The sequence below is a fragment of the Schistocerca americana genome, chromosome 2 (assembly GCF_021461395.2).
Source record: "Schistocerca americana isolate TAMUIC-IGC-003095 chromosome 2, iqSchAmer2.1, whole genome shotgun sequence".
NCBI lineage: Eukaryota > Metazoa > Arthropoda > Insecta > Orthoptera > Acrididae > Schistocerca > Schistocerca americana.
The window spans coordinates 891,307,801-891,329,013 of record NC_060120.1 but is presented as its reverse complement, the minus strand read 5'-3'; the positions used below and the strand labels follow the sequence as shown (position 1 = coordinate 891,329,013).

General features: G+C 37.9%; 1 protein-coding gene across 1 annotated transcript in view; it reads left to right on the top strand.

Moving 5' to 3' along the window:
• The first annotated feature begins 6,792 nt into the window (after nt 1-6,792).
• Nucleotides 6,793-21,213, top strand: part of LOC124595827 (transmembrane 9 superfamily member 3) — a 111,263-nt gene continuing 96,842 nt past the window's right edge. Inside the window, exons 1-2 of the mRNA XM_047134725.1 lie at nt 6,793-7,059; nt 7,343-7,538. Of these exons, the coding sequence (XP_046990681.1) occupies nt 6,994-7,059; nt 7,343-7,538 (262 nt within the window). The 5' untranslated portion in view covers nt 6,793-6,993. The remainder of the gene's footprint in view (nt 7,060-7,342; nt 7,539-21,213) is intronic.

The window sequence follows — 21,213 nt, the reverse complement described above, 5'->3', positions numbered from 1 at the left end:
CTTCAATGCACTAAACAGAATAAGTGATGGGCCTTATGGTGTCTGGAGTTCTGTTGCTGCATGACAATGCCAGACGCAATTCTGCCATTCACACCCAAAATCAGATCAGTTCATTTGGATGGGAACAGACTAGACGCCCATCATACAGTCTAGATTTGGAAACAGAGCGATCTTCTCTTGTTCTGCTATCTAAAGGAGTTTCTCAGTGGCAAGTGCTTCACAATCGACTACAAGGTGAAAGACTGGTTATTCTCACAGGCAGGAGACGTCTATGACTTAGGAATACAAAAGCTTGTGGAATGTTATGACAAATCATTAAACAAACATGGAAACTTTGTAGAAAAATGGAGAAACGTGTAAAGAATTCAAAAAGACATGTTGCTGCTAAATATGTGGTAGTTTATGTTTTATCAGAAAGTGTACCTTTCTTTCTTAAAACCCCTCATATTTCCTTTTTTCATCTATTAATCTCCTTATCTCCTGCATTAGCTGCAGATTTTTAATGGGTCTTGTCTTTTTGCTTATATTATACATTGCTGCCTCTACTACTTCATCTCTCAAAGCTTCCAATTCATTGTCCTTAGTATTCCTTTCCTCTGTTTCGGTCAATTGTTCCATAATGCTCCATTTGAAATTCTCAACAATCAGTGAGTCTTTCAGTTTAACCACGTTCCATTTCCTTAACTTCCTATCTTTCTCTGGTTTACTCAGTTTTAATTTGTACTTCATAACTAATGACTATACCTGGAGTCCATATCTGCTGCTGGATATGTGCTTCCAGAATCTCTCTCTTACCATTATGCAAGCTTTCTGAAACTTTCCAGTGTCTCCAGGACTCTCCGAATTTTTCATGCTTCCTAAACCAAGTGTTAACTGTGATTAAATTGAGCTCTGTGCAAAATCATAGCAGATGGCTTCCCCTTTCATTCCTTTCCCCTAGTCTAAATTTACTAAATTTTTTCCTTCTGTTCATACTGTTGCAGTTCTCCATCAGAATTAAATTTTTATGTCTCTTGACTGCTTGTATAATTTCTTTTTAGCATCGTGCATTATTCCAACAATGTGTGGTCCATGCTGTTATTATATGGCTATTTGTCAGTGTACATGGACATGAAAAGCATCAGTTGTGAAAATAAAGAAATTAGCACAAAATGCCATAATTTTATTGTACAAATGCAACAAGCAATTGTGAGCCCCATAGTTATAACAACAATTAGAATTGTATTTTTCTTGGTGTTATTACTTATTATAACTATTTTCAGTGTGGCAAAATTGGTATGATATTGTCATGTTTATTGGATTGTTGATAGATTGGGTCACAAGACTTGGTTTTGTCCATACTTAGTCTTAAATGTATTATCGATATGAACTGAAGAACTGAATTTATTATTGTAGAGATCACCGAGGTCACCTCAGATATTAAAGGAAACAATACAGTTATGATACACACACACACACACACACACACACACACACACATATATATATATATATATATATATATATATATATATATATATATAATAAGTCACTAGCTGTTGTGGCGTTACATATTTTTGAATACATAATTTTTACTATATTTAAGAAATTGAAAATAATGTATGCATTATATTACTTTTCGATAGTTAATCACATCCTAACTCTACAAGTGCAGTAATAAACATGTAAACATGTTACTATCACAGCATTTTCTTGGCCTCAATAAAACTATTGAGTGTCACTTTGGAATCAATAGTTATTCCAAGATGATTAACAGTGCCTATTTCTGATTCAATTGAATGTTATGGTTCCAGATACCCTGTGGGTCCTATGCTTTACTTCGATTGATACAGGAGTTTGCATTACACCAACCTTCATCACTATTGATGGTCCAATCACTAAGTCATCAGCAAATAAACAGTGGCAAGTAGGTAGCCTATTATGTTTTATGGCATCTCATTAAAATAAAAATGTACTCAATACCAAACTCTGAGGAAATTCCACCAACAGTCCATGCCTTTACCAACTATTTCCTGTGTTCTGCTTTGTAAATACGATTTAATTATTGCAACAGCGTTTAATGAAAAGCAATATAACAGCAGCTTATTTAATATATCTCTTTGGAGACGGTACCAAAAGCTTTTGAGAAATCTAAAAGTCAATCTTGAGCCAACAATCTGTTTTCTAGTCGATTAATGCAGTGCAGTGGCAAATCCATTGAAGGAGGGGGCTATGGGGCCACAACATTCACTACAAAGCCACACCTGTTTCCTCAAAAATAGAGTGATAGAGCGAGAGAGAGCGAGAGAGATAGAGAGAGAGAGAGAGAGAGAAAGAAAGAGAGAGAGAGAGAGAGAGAGAGAAAGAGATAGATAGATAGATAGATAGAGAGAGAGAGAGAGAGAGAGAGAGAGAGAGAGAGAGAGAGAGAGAGAGAGATTCTTTGCAACATAGCTTTCAGGATTAAGAGTCCGGAAATTTTTCTCTCTATTGTGGTTAGTATTATAATAGATCAAGAAAACACTTTCAAATACTATAGAGAATTTGGATTTGGCACTGTGATAACAAAATTTCTATGAGTTCACCCTCCTCCCTCTCCTGACCAAAATCCTCGGTTAGACTCAGATACACTGTGAAATGACACAGCAGCTTTCACTGCACTGTTTTCTGACGACCTGGAACCATGCTATCACTTTTCTTCAAAGTAACACAATTTAAAATGAACATAAACTGTGTTGACGTTCATGGAGTCGTACCGCAGCTCCATGCACCCCCTCTGGCTACTATCATGGTATGACGTCTGAAGATTCTCAAAAACTGGCTGAAATCACTAACTGCAAAAATAAAGGTTTCTTGCGGTCGAGACTGCTTATGTTCATTTTAAAGCACTAAAAAAGTACTGTTCCCCAGCAGAAATGTTGTCAACAATTACTTATATACAATTTGTTGATTCAGCGCAGCTTCAGTTACTTTTGTAGTGTTGGAAATATTGACGTAGGCCTTTAATAGTTACAACTTGAGAGGCTACCTTTCTTGTGGACTGGGGTAACTTTCCAGTGTCATTGAAAGTGGGCTTCTGCTATGCATATGTTGATTACATCTCTCAATAGTTCTCCTAGGTGAACAGGTCATACTTTAACATCGCTATATTCACTCCATAAATATCACTAATGAAGTTGTTCCACTTATTTTTTTTAACACATTAAAAACATCTTGCACCTCAATTAATTTAAAACTGAACGTATGTATGCTTCGCAACATTTTCCAAAAAATACTTGTCAACAATGGCTATACTGTGTTGATCTTCCTTATTAATTCCTGTGCCTTATCAGCAAAAATGTATCGAACTATGTAGCACTCAAATCACTGCATCATGTACATCCTGCTTTGTAGTCAAACATGTAGACGCCAAGGTTATGTGATTTTCAATATAATCTGCAACAACTGTAATAGGAAATTTAATGGCCCATGCTGATGTGAGAATATGATAAAAACATTCATAACTGTTTAGCAATAACCTTGTGATATAAGTTGTCATGATTTCATCTATGGACATTCTTACCTCCATGGTTTCACTTGTGTCTAGCGACAGCAAATTTTGGTGCCGATCGTGAGAGCCGATCGATTGCGCTCTGCTGGCCTCGGGACAGCACGTGACGCTTCTAGGTGACAGACCACAAAAACTTACACATTAGCAAAGGACAGGGAAATGCTTAATTCATTCCGCGAGAAATTCAAATTTGTGTGTTAACTTCATAGATTGCTTATGCAGTTTTAGGACCAAGTTTACTATAATGAAGGACTTCAAAAATTCTTTAAAAATACACCCCACAACTAAAAACACCCTTAATTTCTACCAAAACTACGAGAAATTTTTCACGAGAAAAATATTCCAGTTCTTACTATCTTAACTGGCCAATGTTATGGTTTCTGAGTGTGAGTGCAGAAGACTACACTGATAGATTGCTCTGAATCCGGTGTTTATTGCCGATGGCTCCACAAACGTCTTTCTCTCTGGTTTGCGTCATTAATCTGAAGTTCAATTTTACTTTTAAGCTGCGGAACTTAATGGAACTTCATGTAGTTCTCTCAAGAAGTTTGTGTCTGACTAAAGCAGTTTACAAGTATCTTTTTCTTTTTATGTAACGTGCCTTCCATCGGACCACCTCTGCCAATAGCACAAACACTGTAGTAATTATATTTACAGTCACGGAGGTGCAGAAGTATTTATTAATGTATTGCTCTGAAGTGGAGAATCAGAAACAGATGACTGGCATTGTGATATAAGCTAATTAGCTTAATGAGTCTATTATTGGAGCAAGATCTATACTATACCAGTGTTTATGTAGTTTTTGTTTGTGTGTGAAATATTTTGAAAACTGGGCAAACTGTTTTATAATGCATAATCTTGGTAGTAGTGACCTCGGAAATTTTCTTGCTAAAGACGTTTCGAATGAAGAAATTGCTAGTAAAGTGGGAACTGTGTTGCTGGAATTCAGGGTTATTGGTTATTAATAATAATTCCAATCCCAAAGAAAGCAGGTGTTGACAGATGTGAAAATTACCGAACAATCAGTTTAATAAGCCACAGCTGCAAAATACTAACACGAATTCTTTACAGACGAATGGAAAAACTAGTAGAAGCCGACCTCGGGGAAGATCAGTTTGGATTCCGTAGAAATATGGGAACACGTGAGGCAATACTGACCTTACGACTTATCTTGGAAGAAAGATTAAGGAAAGGCAAACCTACGTTTCTAGCATTTGTAGACTTAGAGAAAGCTTTTGACAATGTTGACTGGAATACTCTCTTTCATATTCTAAAGGTGGCAGAGGTAAAATACAGGGAGCGAAAGGCTATTTACAATTTGTACAGAAACCAGATGGCAGTTATAAGAGTCGAGGAACATGAAACGGAAGCAGTGGTTGGGAAGGGAGTAAGACAGGGTTGTAGCCTCTCCCCGATGTTATTCAATCTGTATATTGAGCAAGCAGTAAAGGAAACAAAAGAAAAATTCGGAGTAGGTATTAAAATCCATGGAGAACAAATAAAAACTTTGAGGTTCGCCGATGACATTGTAATTCTGTCAGAGACAGCAAAGGACTTGGAAGAGCAGATGAACGGAATGTATGGTGTCTTGAAGGGAGGATATAAGATGAACATCAACAAAAGCAAAACGAGGATAATGGAATGTAGTCGAATTAAGTCAGGTGATGCTGAGGGAATTAGGTTAGGAAATGAGACACTTAAAGTAGTAAAGGAGTTTTGCTATTTGGGGAGCAAAATAACTGATGATGGTCGAAGTAGAGAGGATATAAAATGTTGACTGGCAATGGCAAGGAAAGCGTTTCTGAAGAAGATAAATTTGTTAACATCGAGTATAGATTTAAGTGTCAGGAAGTCATTTCTGAAAGTATCTGTATGGAGTGTAGCCATGTATGGAAGTGAAACATGGACGGTAAATAGTTTGAACAAGAAGAGAATAGAAGCTTTCGAAATGTGGTGCTACAGAAGAATGCTGAAGATTAGATGGGTAGATCACATAACTAATGAGGAAGTATTGAATAAGATTGGGGAGAAAAGAAGTTTGTGGCACAACTTGACCAGAAGAAGGGATCGGTTGGTAGGACATTTTCTGAGGCATCAAGGGATCACCAATTTAGTATTGGAGGGCAGCGTGAAGGGTAAAAATCGTAGGGGGAGACCAAGAGATGAATACACTAAGCAGATTCAGAAGGATGTAGGTTGCAGTAGGTACTGGGAGATGAAGAAGCTTGCACAGGATAGAGTAGCATGGAGAGCTGCATCAAACCAGTCTCAGGACTGAAGACCACAACAACAACAACGGTTATTAAGACTACTTTAGCATGTTGCATCATTGAGAGTTTAGAATAAGAACAGCCTATACACATAGAGTGTGTCTCATCAAATGAGACATCAGATTGTTTAAATAGAGAAATTCATTATTTCATTACTTTTGATGAAACGTATATAAAGTCCACATATGGAACCCTAATATTTGATATGAGAGCAGAAGAACGTTGTGGCAATATCATTCTTTGCATAATTTTTGGGTATAGCAAGTACTGAGGCATTCGAGGTTAAAAGTCGGAAAGAATGATGTTCAAGTGTAATCTGTGGTAAGGATTTCAGGTGAAGTAGGAAGCTGCATTCCTTATCTCCTCAGGTGAGTTTCACCCTCCTGAAGTAAAGTAAAAAATAACGTTCGTTTTTAAGTATTAACTTTCCTGAAACAAAATGGAATATCAGGATACATCTCACATTTCGTGTCGCATACTATATTTAGCTAAGAAACTGTTTTTCCCCCTATAAATCAATTTCATTTGGTTTACATTCGGCATAACACAAATCAGCGCTGTTTCCTTTGTAAACGAAACCAAACCTGTTGGATCCGACACCGCCTTGTGGTACAAAAGTTAATTTTTACGGAAATTTTGATTATTGTGGCTGTATCTTGGATAATTTTACGATGTAAGCTTTTATGACTGCCACATGCTGCGGAGCACAAATTGCAACTATATTTTTATATGTTTCAAATGAGAGCTATCTTAAACGTAACCAAACGCACTACAGCTGAAACACGCGAATAGTACACAGGAGACTACTGTAAGTTTTCGCTGACTACTATCGGAAAGTGCTACGCGCTGCAGACCCGAGGCCAGCCGAGAGTACCCGATCGGCACACAGATTTCGTCTTTAGACGAAAGTCATGGTTTCATCTGTAGATCGTTGGTGTCATCGTAGACTTAGTATCTCTGGTTCTGCATGTAAATTTAGATTCGTCTGCAATTAACATCTTTGGTGAACGCTCGTATATGTCAAGCATTTTGCGACGTGAGAGACATCTCGTGTTTTGACGTGGCAATAGCGAAAAATATTCCTACGAAGCAGTGTTGTTGACAACTGTGTTATATCGATGAAATGGTGAGGAGGGGGCGGATGATAGTGAAGAGTAGTAACAGCTAAAGGACACCTGCATATTGTCATAAATTATGTCGCTGTTGTTTTTGTGCTTGTTTTTTATTTTGGGAGTAAACGCTGACGAGCATACACACATAGTAAGTATTCGTGGTGTTTACGTAAATATTTTTTACGTGCTTGCTGGTGCAATAGCTGCACCGTACGTGATCAGAAAGCTGAAACCGTGAGACTGTAATATAAATGCCTCGTAGTGTTTGTTAAGGGCTGTCACTGAAGTGAAATCTTATGCCGGCAGCAGTATAGTTGCTCTGTTAGCTTACAGTGTCAATCCTAATTACAAATAAAATAATATGACATATACCTGTAATTAGAATGGGATTAGAATTCAACAAACTAATTTGTCATACAATTATTTTTCAGTACAACGATAATGAGGAAGTTGTGTTGTGGATGAACACTGTGGGACCCTACCACAACCGCCAAGAAACTTACGCCTATTTTTCGTTGCCGTTCTGTGTAGGCTCGAAAGACACCATCAATCATTATCATGAGACCCTTAGCGAAGCACTTCAGGGTGTGGAGCTTGAATTCAGCGGCTTGGAAATTGAATTCAAAGGTAAAAATGCATATTTGTCTGTATTTCATAGCAAGTAAAAGTCGTGTAGATGCTTTTTCCTTTAATGTACTCCTGACTGTTAGAAAAACTGTATAATTCTTCTTTATTGTAACACCAAAATGCCATCAGTCAGTAATGAATCTTGGGCAGTTAAATGTTGTAACTTTTTGGGAGGGGGGTGACAACAGATAGTAAGTCTTAGGGTATTGGGAAAACTAACAAGCCAATTAAATTGGTTAGAAAATTGAATGTTAGAGATGCAAAGACTAACATTTTTTTTTTTTAAAGTAAATATATATATGGGTGGTCTAGTTTGAGATGAACCCAACTTTGACCATCGCAGATTTTGTTCAAATTTGGTGTGTACCTTTACTAAGTGACCAAAGGAAAGTTTACAAATTTCTGGCATTACAAACGTTAATACTTCATGTGTTATGGCCTCTTAAGTGAATGGTAAGTAAATGTCGGGGAGACATTTAAGATAATTTATTATGTTCTAAGTGCTGTAATTCAGTTGATAATTCAGGTAAAGCTGCAAAACTTAGAAAGATGATTGAATAGTTTTCATTCTCCGCATCGCAAGTTTTATATCATTCGACTCACTTCTTTTGCTCCAGTTGGGACTGGAAAGTTGCCAGTAAATTTTGTTGTGACAGTATCTTTCCTATACTGACCTATTGTCAAAGAAAACCTTTCCTCCTGGAATGCTCTGCCTTGTTTAGTTTGGTCCTTTCTAACAAAAATGAACTCAATTTTATTCAAGTTCAGCTCACAGAATGCATATAAGTGCAAAGCTTTGAGGAATAGCTTTTCCTGCAGGCACTGCAGGATTATTCTTGTATATAGTCATTTGACAGTGTCCTCAGTTTCATCACATGCAAACTTTTCTTTACTTATTGCAGTGTTTGCACCAAAATCTGTGAGGTAGTAGTACTGATTGGTGAAATTCTCGAAGTCTGTGTACTGGCTGCAGGCCTACCACTGAAGTATTTGATTGATTTTCTGCAGATATGTCTTTGTAATTTCAGTTAACCCACAAGTTTTGTCTAAAAGGTATGAAATGCTACTGTATAATGTGTTCAGCTGTTACTCATTTTCTTCTTCTTCATTTCTCTAGTGTTTATCCCATCTTGTACGGTGTCTGCTTTTTCAGGATTTTGCAAGTTTTACTTTATTATTCAACTTTATGGCTGGATGCCCTTTCAGGTGCCTCAGTTGCCTAGGTAACCAAATGAAGTAAGTAATGTGCACCATCTGTCTGTGAATCGTGTAAACTTTGTTCGATGTGCTGGTGCATGTTATCTGTCCATGTATCACATTCTCTGAGGTGTAATTTGGGGATCAGTCTACCATTTGTATAAATGAAAATGGAAAATCCAAAAAGACCACTCAGGGTGGCTGGTGTGCCAGCCCACAGTTATTAATCCTGTAGATTTGATCCACATCTGGCCCACTTCCCAGTCTTGCAAGCTAGACAGCTATTGAGTAGGTGTGTCTTAGGCTGTTACTAACTACGCTAAAAGTTTTGCATTGTATTTGCTTAATTTTGATAAAGTAGACAATAATGTGATGTGCAGTAGCTTGACTGTTCTCCTAGTGAAAACCCTAGACAGTGTCGTGGACAACAAAGGTGTGATCTGCAAAATAATGCAGTGCAATTGCTTCACCAGTCGTAAGGTTGTGTTTCATAATTTTGAGGAATTGTGTTTATGTTTTGTAACAAAGTGGTGAATGGTGAGGCCAGAGAGTTTTGATGTTATCTTTGTGACAGAATCATCTACCAACAGATTTGTAGTTTCGAGTGATGGGAATGTCTGTATTCCAGTTTCTTCAGGATGAATGTCAGTATACATGCAAATAAGGTGTGATTCGAGGACGTTTCTTCCAGGGCAGCTACCACATTGATACAGTAGGTAAACTTTTGATTCAATGCCGCAAACTGTCAAACTCATAAAGTTATAGTCCTGGTTAGTTAGCTATGCTACTAGCAAACATCAGTTTCATATTCTGGACAACTCACCAGGTTGGAAGCCACTAACAGTTGCCATTTGGCAACTTAGCAAACTTTGTCTAAAAGACTATGTTAAATGCAAAGTCAGTCAGACAAAGTTTGCTAAGTTGCCAAATTGTAACAGCAGACAATTTGTTAGTGTGTTCCATGTGAAAGCTTAAACTTCTGCCCTGTCGAAGCATATTTACTGAAATTTATTCACCTGATTTGCCAGAGTTCCATTAATCAGATTTTTTCTGACTGAGATGATTCTCCTTTAAAACAGAATTACAGCAGATCCTTTCAAATATTCAAATTTTGTCATCAAAATAGCATAATGATGAAGACAAATTGTATATTCATCACTAAACCTTAGGTCAGAACAGCTCAACAATATCCCCAAAATTTAGCAGCCTTTGAGTGGTATTATACATCCACAATTGACAACTTATTGTATTCATATCAATTATAAAACTGCACCTACTGAAGTAAAGGTTGATTAAAGTTTGAAACTTTGTTAATTCCCCCTGTGATCCTAAAACATTGTGACCTTATCGTTTTTATGTTACACATGAGGCATCACATGCTGGACCATAGAGTATCAATGATAGAGATAATTATGCACCTGAGAAAATAGCTATTGCTTCACATATTGTTGCAGTAGCTTACAGATAATGATTGTTGCATCACCTTCCTCCTCAAAAACAAGTGGTGAGGAAATTTATATATCAAAATGGAAACATTTCTGAGAGTCTTTTCTCATGTTCACCAAGTTACATTCCCAGATAATTCTTTTCTCTGACAGAAATTGTCAGCAAAACAATAATTTAGTCAATTTGATGTTAGAGAATAAATATATAAAAATTAATTTTTCATCTTTGTCCTTCCCTCTCTGGAATGATGTAGTACTAGTAGTAGGTATTCTGCCTTACAGCAGGTTAAGCTTCTTCCACTTTTGTCTGTCCATAGCCAGTCTTTTCATTTCTGAATATTTGTCTCCTTGGATATCGTCCAGCATTTGATATCTTCTTTTTCCTCTTCCCCTTCCCCTTTTTCCCTCCACCATTCCTTCCTTCAATTAACAGTCCCTCCTCAAACAGTGTCCAATCCAGTTCAGTTTTCTCTTTCTAATGACTTTCAGCATGTTTGTCTTCTCCAACTCTTCTTAATACTTCTTCATTCCTTATTCGGTCTTCCCATTTCACTTTTTCCATTCTTCTCCATATCCACATCTCTAGTGCATCTAATCTTCTTTCATCTTCCTTCCTCAATGCCCAGGTCTCCGCACCATACAGTGCAACACTCCAGATGTAACACTTGGCAAGTCTTTTCCGCAGTTCTTTGTTTAGTGGTCCACAAAGTAATTTCTGTTTCCTCTTGAGTTCTTCTTTTGCCATTGCAGTTCTTTTCATAATTTCTGTTGAGCAATAAATATCATCCATTATTACACTTCCCAAGTAATTAAAGTTATACCATGCCTTTCTCGTTTCCTTCTTGTTAATCTTCAAGCTATATTCTTCAACTTTTGTGTTTAGATCATCCAACATTTGTTCCATCTCTCTTGCACTCTCTGCCATCACAACCATGTCATCTGCAAATCTTACACATTCCACTCTCTGACCCCCTATACAAACTCCTCTCCTTCCATCAAAACTTCCGTTAATAATTTCCTCCAGATAGTTACTGAACAGTGTTGGTGATAAACAACCACCTTGTCTTACACCTCTTCCCATTTCAATTTCTTCACTCATCACAACTCCTATTCTTACTCTTGCTCTCTGGTTTAAATATAAATTTCTAATTAGCTGTCTATCCCTTCAGTCAGCTCCATGTTTCCTTAGGATTTCCATCAGTTTGTCCTATCTGGCACAGTCAAAAGCCTTCTCAAGATCAATGAACACAGCATACATCTTCCTTTCATTCTCCATGTACCTCTCCCCTATCACTCTCAGTAGCCCAATGGTATCTCTAGTTCTCACTCCTTGCCTGAAACCAAATTGTTCATATCGTATTACGCAATTCAACTTTACATATAGCCTTTTGTTGAGCGTTCTCAGCAAGACTTTGGCTGCATGTGATATCAGGCTCACTGTTCTATGTTCCTCACACTTTTTGCTGTTCTTTTTTCTGTTCTATAGGTATGAAGATACTTTCTGTAAAGTCCTTTGGCCATTTTCCAGTCATGTATATTTGATTACACAATTCAATCAACTCCCTTCTTTCTCCAATGACTTTAACAGTTCCGCAGGAATCTCATCAATTCCCATTGCCTTCCCATTTTTCTTCTCCTTCATAGATGCTTCAATCTCAGTAGTTAGTATTGCATTTCCATTGTCATCATCTGCAACTTTTTCTTCTTCTATCCCAAGCTCTTCTTCACTTGGTCAGCTGTCTGCAGCGTATAGCCATTCTATATATTCTTCCCATCTTCTCATTATTTCTGTGGGTTCATTTGCCATTTTAGTGTCTGCTGTCTACTTCCTTTAGTCCATTGTTGTTTCTTTTTTTCCCTGTATGTCAAATCCATTGCTTCTTTGTAAATCAAATCATATTTTCCAATTAATGATATCAATATAATGGAAGGAAACATTCCACGTGGGAAAAATTATATATAAAAACAAAGATGAGGTGACTTACCGAACAAAAGCGCTGGCAGGTCGATAGACACACAAACAAACACAAACACACACACAAAATTCAAGCTTTCGCAACAAACTGTTGCCTCATCAGGAAAGAGGGAAGGAGAGGGGAAGACGAAAGGAAGTGGGTTTTAAGGGAGAGGGTAGGGAGTCATTCCAATCCCGGGAGCGGAAAGACTTACCTTAGGGGGAAAAAAGGACGGGTATACACTCGCACACACGCACATATCCATCCACACATACAGACTCAAGCAGACATATTTAAAGGTCTTTAAATATGTCTGCTTGTGTCTGTATGTGTGGATGGATATGTGCGTGTGTGCGAGTGTATACCTGTCCTTTTTTCCCCCTAAGGTAAGTCTTTCCGCTCCCGGGATTGGAATGACTCCCTACCCTCTCCCTTAAAACCCACTTCCTTTCGTCTTCCCCTCTCCTTCCCTCTTTCCTGATGAGGCAACAGTTTGTTGCGAAAGCTTGAATTTTGTGTGTGTGTTTGTGTTTGTTTGTGTGTCTATCGACCTGCCAGCGCTTTTGTTCGGTAAGTCACCTCATCTTTGTTTTTATATATAAATCATATTTTCCTTCTTTCTCTGATTTCTCTTTCTTGTCACACTTGTCTGTCAGTCATTTCTCCTATGCTTTTTCTGTCTCCCTGCTTAATTTGTTATTTAACCTTCTGTAGTTGCGCTTCCCTTCTTCTGTGTTTACAATTTTCCATTTCCTGAGGTCATCCATCTTGGTTATCATATCTGGTTTTACCCATTCTTTCTTTACTTTTTTCCTCTCCTTGACTCCAAGCGTTTCCTTAGCTGCCATTTTGATCCTATTTTGAAAACGATCCCATCTTCCTTCTGTGCATTCCGTTTCCTGTCCTTGCATCATGATTTCACAATATACATTCTTTAATTTTTCACAGTTGCTTTTGTATTTCAGTTTCTCAAAGTTAATGTGCTCTCTCTTCTGTTCTTTCCAGGTTCTTTTCAATTTAACTAGAACCTCAGTTACTACTAATAAATATCTGCCTCTGGATAACTTCTGACATTCGTTAGACAATTTCGGTATCTTTGTTGTATTATTATGTAATCAATTTTGATATCTTTTGTTGTCAAATCGAGATATCCAAGTATGCTGTCATGTTTTGTGGTTATCAGATGAGTATTACCAACTACCATGAAATTTTCATTGCAGTGTTTCAACAATCTTTGCCCTCTCTCATTTCCTTCTCCCAGTCCAAATTTTCCCAGAACTTTTCCTTCTAGTCCTTCACCAACTACCGCATTCCAATCATCTGTTTCAACAATACATGCATTTCTTTTCTCTCTCTCTGCTAAGTTTTCTATCTTCTCATAACATTCTTCTACCTCTTCATCTGAATGATTACTTGTTGGCATATAGACCTGGGTGATTACGAAGTCTTTCTTTTTCCCTCTCAGTTTCATCATCATTATTCTTCCACTAACATATTCAACCTTGATAACCTTGTCCTTCATTCTTTTAAGGGGGGGTAGGATGTCAAACGGGCCGACTTGGAGCAGGAGAGGCACCACAGGACATTTTAATTTCCACTGTCTATACTTTTACAAATAAATTCATAAAACTTTGTCAGCATGTCCAGGAAGGATTCAGGATTCACACTCATAGCAGTGGAAGTTCAAAAACATAACAAAATAATTTTTTTACCTGTGAAATTTCATCATTTTTTCCGCTTACTATTGGCTGCATTCGTTGCTATAGGTACATTTTTCTTCACAAGTAAAAGAGATTCTCTGATGAATTTTGCACAGCATACAAACCATACTTACAGGTGTATGAAACTCTAGAATTTTCCAAAGCTATTAAAAACTGTGGTAAAAATTGAGATAATTAACTACAAAATTTGATTTTTTTCTAAACATAAAGTTTAAAACATAACAGCTCATTCATTTTTTCATAAATTAAATAGATTATAGTGTTTCATACACCTGTAAGTATGGTTTGTATGCTGTGCAAAAGTCATCGAACCATCTCTCTTATTTATGAAGAAAAGTGTACCTATAGCAACAAATGCAGCGAATAGTAAGTGAAAAAATTATGAAATTTCACATGTAAAACAAATTTATTTTGTTATGTTTTTGAACTTCTGCTGCTATTAGTGTGAATCCTGAATCCTTCCTAGTCATACTGACAAAGTTTTATGAATTTATTTGTAAAAGTATAGGCACTGGAAATTAAAATGTCCTGTGGTCCCTCTCCTGCTCCAAGTCGGCCAGTTTGACGTCCTGCACCCCTTAACTATCAAAATTCCAACCCCATACATTCCATTTTTTATCTTCACCTTAATAGTACAAATGGAAGTCATCACTTTCTAGTTCTCCACAACCACCCCATCTCACCTCACACATTCCGAATACATCCAATTTATTTCTTGTCATTTCCTGTTTGGCGTTTTCTAATTTCCCTTCCTGGAGAAGGGTTAAGACATTCCAAGTCCCAATCCTCTATAAGTCTTCCTTCTTCTTCTTCCCTTCCTTCCTTTTCCATTTGCCCTAATCTCTGGAGTCCTCATTGTATTCCCCTCCCGGAGATCCGATTGGGGGGAAGCTTTACCTATGGAATATTTTACAAAGCAGTCCGTCCCATGAATGTCTTGGGAAGTAATTCCAGTGGTGGTTTCCTGTAGCTTTCCACTGTTCTCCACATCTTGTTGGTCCACTGACCCACTTTCATGCTGAGGTTGGTTACCCAATTTTCCACTGGGTTGCTCAGCTGAACGGGGGCACCACTTGTAGTAGGTAGGATTGTGGAGAATTGAGGTGAGGGAGGCTAAGAGAACTCTCTTGTTGAGTTCTTATATTCGCATCTCACCCCTATTTTTTAGCCAGAGTTGCAAGGTCGTTGCAGCATCTATCCCAGGTCATCTCCCAGACCCTGCATGATGTAACAGTTGTTTAAATGAGAAACTTTACTTGATATTTGTAGACCTTTATAGAAAAAAAAAAAACATTTGTAGAAAATTGATATTTTTCGAGAAAAATATGCGCTCTCAAATGGTAGTTAACACAAGTGTCTATATGAAACAACCCTTCTGAGATAGAATGGTTCAAAAATCATTTGCTTTAGCAGCAGATTTGTTTTCATGCAACTTCATCCCCGACTATTTCAAAAACTATGAACCCACAAGTGGTAAAACTTACAGGTTTTATAAAAAAAAAAAAAGCTACTAAGCAGTAGGTAGCAAAAGGAGTGATTTCTAAACCAACTAGATAAAGAGATCAAGTTACTTCAACTTGGGAAAAAATTTATTGCAGTAAAATTTGTTGAATACTTTAAGTTCCACTTAGAGAAAAAGCAGTGAGCCAAATGACATAATACGTATAGAATGTGCAAAACACAAACCGTTCAACTGTCTTGCAAAGTTTTGCAGCTTACCAAAATTCTCCACTGAATTTCAGTGTTTAGAATGTGTCTAAATTGTTTGAAAAGTGACTGCAACATTTGTGCACCTTTCACGTAGGAAGCACCTACCTATAAAGAATTAAAAGTTGGGAGCTAGAAATTTGTAAATCTTCCTTTTGTTGCTTAGCAAAGGAGCATACGAAATTTGAACAAACTCTGAGATAGCGTAGTGGTGTCCCGTTGACCACTTGATATGGAATCACCCGTATTCAGTTTGAGCAAATAACTAAAAAATATAGTGAAGGTATCTGACTGACTTGATGTAGTTGTAACTAAAAGAAGAATGGAAAAACTGGTACAAGCCAACCTCGAGGAAGATCAGTTTGGATTCCGTAGAAATATGGGAACACGTGAGGCAATACTGACCCTACGACTTATCTTAGAAGCTAGATTAAGAAAAGGCAAACCTACGTTTCTAGCATTTGTAGACTTGGAGAAAGCTTTTGACAATGTTGACTGGAATACTCTTTCAAATTCTGAAGTCGTTTCTGAAAGTATTTGTATGGAGTGTAGTCATGTATGGAAGTGAGACGTGGACGATAAATAGTTTGAACAAGAAGAGAATAGAAGCTTTCGAAATGTAGTGTTACAGAAGAATGCTGAAGGTTAGATGGGTAGATCACATAACTAATGAGGAGGTATTGAATAGGATTGGGGAGAAGAGGAGTTTGTGGCACAACTTGACAAGAAGAAGGGATCGGTTGGTAGGACATGTTCTGAGGCATCAAGGGATCACCAATTTAGTATTGGTGGGCAGTGTGGAGGGTAAAAATTGTAGAGGGGGACAAAGAGATGAATACACTAAACAGATTCAGAAGGGTGTAGGCTGCAGTACGTATTGGGAGATGAAGAACCTTGCACAGGATAGAGTAGCATGGAGAGCTGCATCAAACCAGTCTCAGGACTGAAGACCACAACATTCAGAAGGCTGGTAGTTGAAACACCTGTCCAGCCATTCATGTGTAGGTTTTCTGTGGTCTCTCTAAATTAATTATGGGTGGTTTCTTTGACAAAGACACAGATATTTTCCTCCCTTTATGAGCTTGTGCTCTGTCTATTAATGAGACTGTCATTGGTGAGACATTGACCTAAATTTTTCTCCTTCATTCAATTCACAGAGATAAAAAAAAACTAAACATGCATCAGTACATTTTTGGTAATGACTGAGACCAATGTCTTAATCGTAAAGATAGCCGCAGCAGGCTGTGAATATGTGTCTTGAGAGCTTGCGATCTATCCTCGGATACCTGGTGTCTTCTGAATTCATGATCATGCTAGAATTGAAGAGTGTAGTGTCAACTGAAACACAATTGGCTGAAGTCAGCTAAGAGACTGACTTAAATGCAGTGAAACACAATGCACATGGGCACTGGGCACGAAATGAATTAGCTGTAACGGTGGTTTCATACTCAGTAACTGTGTCACCAGATGGGCATAATTTTCAATCTTCATTTGTGTTTGTTGACTGAGGGAGGATAGTGTGTACTTGAGAGAACACCCCTGAAAATGTTGGCACAACTTGTGTTAGCATTCAAATATAGTTGAATTTGTTGATAATGTATACCTTAATGTACAGAATTATAATTAATACAGTATTAGTTTCTTAACCTAAATCAGAATGACAAGGCAGAACAAACTCCTTCCTTCTGAATATGAGGTCAGTGTCTTAACAACTGTGCTGCCTCATTTGGTTGGTCCCTGTTGTACAGTGTTCTTTGATACATACACATTTGCACTTGATGACGTGCACAAAAAACATAATTTTGTTCTTAATCACTGCACCCACCAAGAGCACCCAATGGCGACTCCTGAACTGTGGACATGCTGCCCCTTGCGCTAATTCCAGTTTGTTCGGAAAACTGACTCCGTACCTGCAAACATGCCACCATGGCCCCATGTGCGTCTTCATGTCCTCCACTCAGTCTATCTGCAAAACTAAGTCAGCATCCCGCTTGATAAGTGAAACATTGCACTCAGAAGAATGACAAGATATTACTATCATGCACTATAGGTCTTGCCACATGAAAAGCATTAGAGCGCTGTAATCCGACAAGATATTGTAGTTATCTCCCTTCATTATTAATCACTACTCTGATTCCTCTAAGTAATCTTTCATTGTGCTGTGTGCATTACTTGGAAAGAAAGTTTCAGTTATCTTTTTAATCAGACATATTTTAGTAATCTTTTTCATGTACTAGGGCAGTTTGTTATACAGTTTTATTCCTCGATAGAAAATGCTGTTTTGGGATTTTTGTTTTTCCTTGGTGAATGTAAGTCCAAACTTGCCCAAATGTTTTCCGTAATATGTGCAGCAGACTGGTAAATGATTCACTTTGTAGAGTAAAGATACTTAATTTTTAAACATTTCTTTGCGGTGATGCTTACTACTACTTGTAGTTATTTATTCTTATGATCATCTTCTGCAGTTAAAAATTTTGTCCATTTTGTGTCTTCAGTCCTCAGAAAAGATTCACATTGCTGAGAGTTAATTGTACTTTGGAATAGTATATCACCACAAGACATTGGCTGTTACAAACCGATGATAGAAACTTTTTCGCAAAACATGCTGATGACATTGTTTTCCGTCACCTCTGTGTGTTCAGTCCATGTTACCTGACAATCAGTATTCATCCCAAAAAGATTTGTATTTGTCACACAATGTATAGATTTATCAATTATCATCTATGCTTAATGTGATAGAATGGTTTTCCCTTTTTATTGTAAATTACATATTGTTGTTTTTGTTTATGTTCATTGTTAATTTATTACATACTGCCCACTCATAAAAATCCTTGAGGATTTCTTTTGCTTTCTCCAATAGGAGTTCTGGTGTTTTGTTTGTGAGTATGATGTTGCTATCATCAGCAAAGAGAACTTTTCTGCATGTCTTATACAGGGCTATTACAAATGATTGAAGCGATTTCATAAATTCACTGTAGCTCCATTCATTGACATATGGTCATGACATACTACAGATACGTAGGAAAACTCATAAAGTTATGTTTGGCTGAAGCCGCACTTCAGGTTTCTGCCGCCAGAGCTCTCGAGAGCGCAGTGAGACAAAATGGCGACAGGAGCCGAGAAAGTGTATGTCGTGCTTGAAATGCACTCACATCAGTCAGTCATAACAGTGCAACGACACTTCAGGACAAAGTTAAACAAAGATCCACCAACTGCTAACTCCATTCGGCGATGGTATGCGCAGTTTAAAGCTTCTGGATGCCTCTGTAAGGGGAAATCAACGGGTCGGCCTGCAGCGAGCGAAGAAACGGTTGAACGCGTGCGGGCAAGTTTCACGCGTAGCCCGCGGAAGTCGACGAATAAAGCAAGCAGGGAGCTAAACGTTCCACAGCCGACGGTTTGGAAAATCTTACGGAAAAGGCTAAAACAGAAGCCTTACCGTTTACAATTGCTACAAGCCCTGACACCCGATGACAAAGTCAAACGTTTTGAATTTTCGGCGCGGTTGCAACAGCTCATGGAAGAGGGTGCATTCAGTGCGAAACTTGTTTTCAGTGATGAAGCAACATTTTTTCTTAATGGTGAAGTGAACAGACACAATGTGCGAATCTGGGCGGTAGAGAATCCTCACGCATTCGTGCAGCAAATTCACAATTCACTAAAAGTTAACGTGTTTTGTGCAATCTCACGGTTTAAAGTTTACGACCCCTTTTTCTTCTGCGAAAAAAACGTTACAGGACACGTGTATCTGGACATGCTGGAAAATTGGCTCATGCCACAACTGGAGACCGACAGCGCCGACTTCATCTTTCAACAGGATGGTGCTCCACCGCACTTCCATCATGATGTTCGGCATTTCTTAAACAGGAGATTGGAAAACAGATGGATCGGTCGTGGTGTAGATCATGATCAGCAATTCATGTCATGGCCTCCACGCTCTCCCGCCTTAACCCCATGCGATTTCTTTGTGTGGGGTTACGTGAAAGATTCAGTGTTTAAACCTCCTCTACCAAGAAACGTGCCAGAACTGCCAGCTCGCATCAACGATGCTTTCAAACTCATTGATGGGGACATGCTGCGCCGAGTGTGGGAGGAACTTGATTATCGGCTTGATGTCTGCCGAATCACTAAAGGGGCACATATCGAACATTTGTGAATGCCTAAAAAAACTTTTTGAGTTTTTGTATGTGTGTGCAAAGCATTGTGAAAATATCTCAAATAATAAAGTTATTGTAGAGCTGTGAAATCGCTTCAATCATTTGTAATAACCCTGTACTTTATGGAAAGTTATTGGTATATACTAAAAACAGAAGTGGACCCAGATAACAAACCTGAGGAACACTTATGTTTGTGTGTTTCTTGTCTGACAATTGTTTTAGTAAAAATTTGTCGTCGGCAGTGGTGTGAGCTGCCTCCATCTTTCGCATTTGTTTTCCCTATAAGACTGGAACCAACTGTTTACCGTCCCTCTAACACCTAGGGCCTCTAGCTTGTTTAGTAAAATTTTGAGGTAAACTGTGTCAGAAGCCGTGGAGAAGTCCAAGGCTATGCATGTAACACGGTCATCTTTGTCAAGAGCTTGAAGTGCCACTATTGTGAACTTTCGAATGGCTCATATTGTATTTCCCCCTCTTCTTAAACCAAACTGTGCTTTATTGAAAAGGTTATTTAGTCTCTCCTGATTGATTGATTTATTTTTGAGAATGAAGACTGTTGTGAAGCTGACCCATGGTTTTCAGTACTCTCAGCATTTCCTTTCTTTAGTAAGGGCACAAGTCTCATTTTTAAGACGTTTGTATTTCTTTTAGTCGCCTTCTTCATTAACTGAATTTTTATATTTTCTTCTTTCATCTATTAAATTCAATATCTCTTCTGTTACCCAAGGATTTCTATTAGCCCTCGTCTTTTTACCTACTTGATCCTCTGCAGCCCTCACTATTTCATCTCTCAAAGCTACCCATTCTTCTTCTACTGTATTTCTTTTCCCTGTTCTTGTCAATCAATCCCTAATGCACTCACTGAAACTCCCTACAACATCTGGTTCTTTCAGTTTATTCAGGTCTCATCTCTTTAAATTCCTACCTTTTTGCAGTTTCTTCAGTTTTAATCTACAGTTCTTAACCAATAAATTGTGGTCAGAGTCCACATCTGCCCCTGGAAATGTCTTACAATTTAAAACCTGCTTCCTAAATCTGTGTCGTACCATTATATAAATCTATATGAAATCTTCCAGTGTCTCCAGGCCTCTTCCATGTATACAACCTTCTTTCATGATTCTTAAACCAAGCGTTAGCTATGATTAAGTTCTACTCTGCACAAAATTCTGCCAGGCGGCTTCCTCTTTCATTCTTTACCCCCAGTCCATATTCACCTACTACTCTTCCTTCTCTTCCTTTCCCTACTATTGAATTCGGGTCCCCCATGACTATTAAATTTTCATTTTCCTTAACTATCTGAATAACTTCTTTATTCGCGTCATACATTTCTTCAACCTCTTCATCTGCGGAGCTAGTTGGCATATAAAATTGTACTACTGTAGTAGGTGTGGGCTTTGTGTCTATCTTGGCTACAATAGTGTGTTCACTATGCTCTTCATAGTAGCTTACCCGTGCTATTTTTTTTTTGTTATTCATTATTAAACCTACTCTGG